Source organism: Etheostoma spectabile, chromosome 10 (genome assembly GCF_008692095.1).
Source record: "Etheostoma spectabile isolate EspeVRDwgs_2016 chromosome 10, UIUC_Espe_1.0, whole genome shotgun sequence".
Classification (NCBI taxonomy): Eukaryota; Metazoa; Chordata; class Actinopteri; order Perciformes; family Percidae; genus Etheostoma; species Etheostoma spectabile.
The window spans coordinates 12,292,566-12,300,177 of NC_045742.1; the positions used below are offsets into that span (position 1 = coordinate 12,292,566).

The 7,612-nt window shown below is 39.1% G+C and overlaps 1 protein-coding gene across 8 annotated transcripts in view; it reads right to left on the minus strand.

The window, feature by feature from the left end:
* septin6 (septin 6) overlaps positions 1-7,612 on the minus strand; it is a 33,620-nt gene that overhangs the window by 23,794 nt on the left and 2,214 nt on the right. For all 8 annotated transcript variants that reach the window (XR_004333815.1, XR_004333816.1, XM_032527875.1 and 5 more), the window contains exons 3-5: positions 4,446-4,641; positions 3,000-3,186; positions 1,601-1,762 (exon numbers count right to left, since the gene is read on the minus strand). Coding sequence is in view for 6 of the 8 variants with exons in the window: in XM_032527875.1 (XP_032383766.1) it covers positions 1,601-1,762; positions 3,000-3,186; positions 4,446-4,641 (545 nt within the window). In the remaining 2 variants the exon portion in view is untranslated. The remainder of the gene's footprint in view (positions 1-1,600; positions 1,763-2,999; positions 3,187-4,445; positions 4,642-7,612) is intronic.

The following is a 7,612-nucleotide window of genomic DNA, read 5'->3' on the forward strand; positions in this document are numbered from 1 at the left end:
TTCTCTCCTCTTTCACTTCTTCATCTGTCCGGTCATTAAAGGCCTGAAATGCCTAAAAAAAATTAAAGATTTTAAAAAATTTAAAATTAAAAAAAAATAAATAAATAAATAAAAAAAAAGAACAGAGTGGTGGTCAGACAGTGGTATAACACAATCAGTTAGGGAGAGTTAAGGCATTGCCACAGATCAGACCTCATAAACAGCTAAGTGAGCCTTGGCTCATCTGTCAGTAAACACAGGCCCTTTCCCACACTGCAGGCTTCCTGCAGAGTGAGCTGGCTGACTGTACTGCTCTGAACACATTCCTCCCTACATGGGGCGGCGTCCTGACAGCCTGATCAGACACAGACAATGCCTGTGTGTTATACTTCACATGTCGTTTATGCCGGTAATGCATAACAGAACTTATGTTAAAAATTACCAGCAAGAAAAATTTTGCGTATACCACTGTACTTCCTTAAGATTAAAAGGAAGATTCAGTGTGACCACTGATGATGTACCACGTCATCTCTTATAACCCTTTCACACCCAAGGCTTGACCTGGTAGTCTGTGTGTTTGAATGGGTTAACTCTCCACAATCTACTCAGCTTTGCAACCTGCTCGCGAGTGGGGTTGGATCAGGGTAGGATGATAGGCGATTTCAGTGTGAATTGCGCATGACCTGGGTCGCTAACAGCCGGGGCGGTAAAAATGATATGATTGGTTAGAAATGAGATCGATTTTGTCTAAATGTGCTTTACGTTGGGTTTTCACAGGCAGCTTCAAAAGCAGAGCGGTTAAATTCATTCCCTATACAGTCCGCTGGCAGTAAGTGCCGGATGTTCACTCTCCAAAGTTGACTCCGCGAGTCAACCTTTCAAGAGCGTTAGTGTTAGAGTTTTACAGGCAAAGCCCAGCAAATAGGTTCAATTTAATTCTCTCGGCATCGCTGCACTTACACACGCCTCCAGCCTATAGTTCAGTGCGGCTGCTGGGTAGAGCAAATCTCTCTTTTTGTTCTCTCAGTCTCTTTAAAATGAGTCTTGACAGCAAAACCCAAAGTTACTGTTAGTTATGTCAAAGAGAAATGTTATTCCCTCTTCTTAAAATGGTCAGAAATCCGTACTAGGGTAACCTACTTCCTTGTCCAGCTGCTTCAATAAATATGCAGAGGAGGAGAAATCAGTCTGCACAGATCATCTGATAAGTGTTTGATGGATATTTATTTGTGCTTTAGAATGTAATCCCTGTAAAACAATCTTTAGATGTGCTTTATTTCTCTCTCCCAACTGTCCAATGACAGATTCAAGTAGCTACAACATTAGTTCTTGTGGTACACAGCTGGGCTGGAGTATATGATGTAAGCGGTTTACTGAATATGACGTGTAAAGCCCCGCCCATTTCTGGCACTTACGATAACTTATGCATTCCTCCAGGGTTGTGACCCAGGTCATTTGACCAGGGATATACCCATGTTGACTAGCTTGGAATGAATTTCTAAAAGAAGGTTTGAACCCTGATCAGACAACCCTGGTCATTGGTGTGAAAGAGGTATGATATGAACTAAGTAACTGTGTAAAAGCAATGGGATGTAGATAGAAAGTCGGTTGTGAGTCTTACGTTCATGGTGGAGTTGATCTCTGCCACAGACTCGTCGTCAGTGGGGAACTGATAGATCTGCACTCCGTTGCTGACCAGCTCACTGGTGATTTTGATTTTGAACTTGGCCAGCTCGCTCTTGGAGATGGCGTCCGACTTGGCAACGATTGGAATAATATTGACCTGCAGTTAAGAATCGTGGACAGATTTAACGTATGCTGACACAATGACAAGGGGCAGAAAATGCTTCCGGTTATGCGGCTAAATACCAGCTGTCTGTCAGAGGCAACCTTAACTCATCACTATTCATGTAGTCCGAATCTGGAAAAGAGTTGATGTATTTTTAAAAAGGACCAAAGATTAAACACATTGCAAACCAAATAATTCTGGTATTTTAGAAGTCGTAGCTCCAGCATAACAACATTCAGGTTTAGTACCCAAATAAAATACACATTTAACCATTTCTTTAATGGCCCTTACAATCACTGGTTGCCCAAGATTGTAGTACAAATTTAAAGTACAATTAATTAAAGGAAAGGGTACTGAATAAACTGTGCTCTTTTCATCTTTTTAACCCATCACAATACTTCTTTCTAGCTCTAGGCATTTGTGTATTACAAACAATTACACATTCTTAGGCACAGAGATAAAAACAAATCATAAAGGCAGCAAAGGAAGCAGCAGGCTTCCATCTCCTGCTCCCCCCACCCCCCCACCAGGTGAATGTGTAAACAGAGGAGGCTCTGCTCTGGATCACGCTGTTGTGAGCACAGTTGCCAGAGGGCACAGCTGCTTTGGCAAACACTGAGCCGACTCTTTGTACAAAAGCCAGGAGGTTCATGCAAATAAGCTACTGTGGAAAGGCCCTCACAAAAAAAAGAGGCTGCAGTCACTGAGCCGACTGCATTACACAGCTGACCTACACCGACGCAGTAAAAAGACCAGAGCCAATTTACATGCAGGCAGATGGCCTAGAAAAGGTTTGTGACCCATGACTAGAGTAGATAAATCAAACGCTGCTAACAATGCAGTGCCAAAGAATGTACCTACACTATATCTGTAACAAGATACAGTAAGATGATCTATGCCTGTAAGCATTCTAATAGTTATTTTTTTACATAATTCAGCTGCAGTGCAACAGTCCCATTCACTTAATGTTAAAAAAAATTACGAATATAGACAGCATGGATATTCAATTTGTGACTCTTGCACAATTGTAAATAAACTATGTTAATTGTATATTAAAAAGGAGACATTAATAAACCCTAACCCTAACTGGAATTAAAGGAAAGTGGGTCTAAATTGTGGAAATAAATTATCTCCCAGCTTCAACAAACAACAAAAACTACTTCTACTGGAAGCTTTGAGACATAAAAATAGCTTCTGGCTGATGATAATAGTGTGATTAAGTGAAGTTCACCTTGCTGTCAAGTTTCTTCATGGTAACCAAGTCCAGGGATTTGAGCGAGTGTCCTGTGGGAGCGATGAAATAGAGGCATGCGTGGATGCGGGTGTCGTGGTAGCTGTGTAGCGTGCGCTTGATTTTCAGTTCCTCTTGTAGATATGCTTCAAACTGTGCATCAATGAACTCCACAATAGACTTGTAGCTGTCAGAAAAGGGAGAAACAGGGAAGGAGTTTGAGCAAATCATTTTCTTTGAATATACTGCTTCATCAGCACCTGTCCTGTCCCGTTACTAAACAATACATTATGTTTCACACCTACAGTATATGAAAATGTGAATACTAGTTGGAAATAGACACACTGACCCTTTCCCATGCTCCTTCACATGTGGCCACATTTGGAGTATTTTGTGGGGCCCTTTACCACCGTAATCCATTGTGCGCCTTTTAATTGTTTAATTAAGCATGTAGGGGATCCTCCACAACTCTTAGATTTGGAAAATATTATGTGGCCATTGTTTTCACGAGATATTTTTTTTTCAGTTGGTCATCAGTCACCAGTGAAAAATATCACTTAAGCTAAACCACAACAACAACAAAAAAAGACACTGCAAAGTGTAAATTTTAGCAGGCAGTCATACATTTCTTGTTCTTCATAGCAGCCCATATATGTTGTTACAAGTAATATTTAATATTAACATGCTTTAGTGTTTGCCAATTATCCAAGTAAGAGAGTCAATTGATTTTCATTTTCAACCAATAGACTAACTGCATAATTATTTAAACGTTTCTTGCAAAAAACAGAAAATGATACCAGCTACAGAACAGGGACAAAAACATGTTTGAAGTGATACATTGAGGAAAACAGGAAGTTTAACATTTCCAGCTGACTCGACCAGACACAAACACAGAGGAACACACAGCTGGTATACATACTGGAGGATACTCTGCATGAAATAACATGACCAGCTTCACACTGGTCATGATATTTCCTCTATGATTGGCAATTTGATCCTGACCAAAGCGTAAAACTTGGAAACAACCGCAGCCCTCCCATTATAGAGAGCTTACAGAGTTGGAGCTCACATGACATCTCAGCCTAAACTCACCTCAGGAGCAGAGTCAGCAATTAAGGTGTGGATAAAAAGGTTCATATTTTATGTTTGATGAAATACAGTGGTCTACAGCAGCTAAAACTGATTTCTGGTTGTAAAAGTCCTTGAGATAGAGACTTGGTTCCACATCCTACAGGTACGGTTTCATTTAGGATCGGGACTAAACTAAACCGGAACTCCAAAAAGGCTCAGGGCTCTCACAGAGTCATAGTATGTCAGGAATACTGTGTGATCAAAGTGTGGATTTCTACTATTGCTCACAAAGATAGAGCCTGTCGGTAAAACAAGAACTGCGTGAAATAAACCAGTTTGTCTCTAAAAGACGTGACGTTTGCCAGACTGCGTTACCTGTCTTCTTTATTGATCTGGTCTCCGAAACCCACGGTGTTGACGACGGTAAGTTTAAGGCGCACGTTACTCTCCTGGAGCTCATAGGTGTTGGACTTGAGCGTGACTCCCGGCTGGTTGTGCTGGGTGGGCTCGCCCTCGAACTTGGTGTTGAACAACGTGTCCATGAGGGTGGACTTCCCCAGGCCTGTCTCGCCTAGACAACACAGAGACAATTCATCATGTTACTGGGATCCTACACACCTTGATCTTGGTTTCCTCTTTACCTTGACTTACATGGAAATGTCTATCATTTCACCCTGCATACTTATACCAGCAGAAAATTTATTATACTGACCTTTTTTATTTGGTTAGCTTCTGATAAACCTACTGATCAAGCTCATCAGACACTTGTATTGACCAACTATTTAATAGAAGCCTTTAAAAGTGTCTAATGAAGTGAGTGTAGATTAAATTTGACAATTTGAAGATGTTCCCCGACTAGGACAAGTTTTCATGTCTCAGCATAATGTTTGTAATCTTTAAATAAAAACATTTGGTCACAAAAAAGAAAAAGATGCTCCAAACTAAATGTGTCATTTTCAAATGCTTACAGTCACAAAAACAGCAGAAGTTGCTGCTAATTTGCTGATGTATTTTGACATCCATTCTGTTAGAGGCTGTGATGAGTCAGATACAGAGCTCCCTCAGAAGAGAAATTCTATTTTTAATCATCACAACCTGACCTACAGTCCAAGCATGTTAGCCCATTTTTAGGATATCTCTGTCTATTACACATTTCTCATATTTTCTGTAGAATCATAGTAAATCTCTCATGCTGAAGGCAATTTGGCATCTTGTTTGCAGAAACGGAGGGACAAGCTGGAAAGGGTTGCATTCAAACCCCCAGAAATCATAAATAGCAATAATAATAAAACTATGCAGAAAAGTCAGACATCTTTTCGCTAGAGATGGTCCGATATCATTTTTTGCTGCAACGATCCTGATACCTGAACTTGCGTATTGGCCGATACAGAGAACTGATCCGATACCAGTGTGTTATGTATTTTATTACATTTTAACATCTGTATACTGCCATACCTGTATGGATGTGATATGATTTCTATCTTTGTTGTTGGTCTGGCTAAACTCTTTGTGAAACACAAATTATCACAAACAATGAATGCCACAGAACTTTCATTTATCATCCAGTTTGACAGTCAGTTATAAGGGAAAAAGAAACATAAACTACTTTAACGTAGATTTTCTTTAGGGCTGTATTATGTGGTATCAGATCGGTGCATAAATTCCAGTACTTCTCGATACTAGTGTTTTAGGCAGTATTGGAGTTGATACCGTTACCTCTCTACTTTTTGCACAATGGAAACAAATCAACTCCACCCTTTTGCTTCAATCTTTGGAATTTTACACCACAACCACATTAAAAACAAAAAGATGACATGACTTTGCCTCAAGTAATGTTTGTACGTTAAAATGCTGCACTTGAGAGTGACATCATTTACAGTTTGTCAGTCTTCTGTCTCATGTTTCCTTCCATATTCTTATAGATGTGCTAATGTTACAGTGTTATTGGCCTTTTCCACTTTTCACTCCTACACAAATATAAAGGGACTCAGCGTATCCACTAAATAGTTTTCAGCTGGGAGGCGAGTCAAAACCATGCCACTAAAAATGGCCACAATGCATTCCCTTTCTTCAAAATCTTTGAAATAGAGACACACGTTGTAGTAGACCTCTAAATAGCAACATATCACAAAAATAGATACCATAGGTATTAGAAAAATAGAAATTGCCAACATTTGCTAGTGCTTTTTAACTGGTAGTAAAATATTAGAAACCAGAGCATGGCCATCAGAAACTTTTTCTATAAAGTATCCGTCAAGAATTTAAAGCTTAAAGCATGTGTCATGTCTTCCTTTCTGTTTATAGTACTAAAATTATAAGGTGTACTGGGAAAAACCAAAGGCAGTAAGAGAAAACATTGCCAACCAATTAGTTACTCATTTGCATTACTGCTTGGTGATTATTTGGGATTTATTTGCCCCTGAGGCAACATGGTTTGACTGTGTGTGGCAGGCAGTAATGCAACGTTGCCAAAAACCAAAACCTCTAAAGTTCTTGCCAGCACTCAATGACACAGATGTAGTGGAAACATATTAGAGACGCCTCTTAGTGTTAACACAAACTATAGCCTTTAAAATGTCCATAAAGTTGAATCAGCGCCTCTGTAAAACAGCTTCAACGCAAAGTGAACTTCATCTCTTCCTTAAAGTTTTTTTGTAGAATTGTATTAGATTTCATAAACTTTAGCTGTGTGCATCTTATAAACTGAGTGAAAAGAGTGAATAATCCTAGCACTCGTTTCGTTTCGTTTTTATTTCACACGTCATCACTGTACATTCAAACACAATTCCATGAGGCACAACAATCATATACAGGACGCATGAAATGGGAACCCCAAATAAGCTACTAAAAGCTTTTCAGAGGGGGCCCGAAAACAAACACACAACAACCAACACACCTCCAAAACTCAATTACCATGGACAAACAAAACAAACAAAATCCAAACCACAAATAAACAAACAATCCCAGCACAAATTGTAACATTTACAAAATTATCAACAATATGAAGAAAGCAATTTTTCCTTGACACGTTTCTTAAAGACGGAGACAGAATGCAACAATTTTAAGTTTTCCTCAAGCTCGTTCCAAATCTGCGGTCCCCTACAAACTATACTCAGGCTCGTACATTTTAACCTACGTTTTTTACCAGTAATTCGGTATTTTCCCCTCAATGAAGCTCAATGAAGCTGAAGTGACTTGTTTTGTCAATATATAAAATCGGATTTACAGGCAAACATTTCTAACTTGTAAAGTTAAATTCTTGCAAAAGGCTGGTATTCTGTACGTTTACTACATACTGATAATCATACTAAAATGAAATAACTACCTGCAGATTTTTCTGGATTTCTGATGTGAACTAAAGCTGGGCAATATATATCATTCTTATATCAATATCGTGATATGAGACTAGATATTGTCTTAGATTTTGGATATCATAATATTGTTATATGGTATAAGTGGTGTCTTTTCCTGGTTTTATAGGCTGCATTACAGTAAAGTGATATCCTTTTCTGAACTGACCAGACTGTTCTAGCTGTTCTATT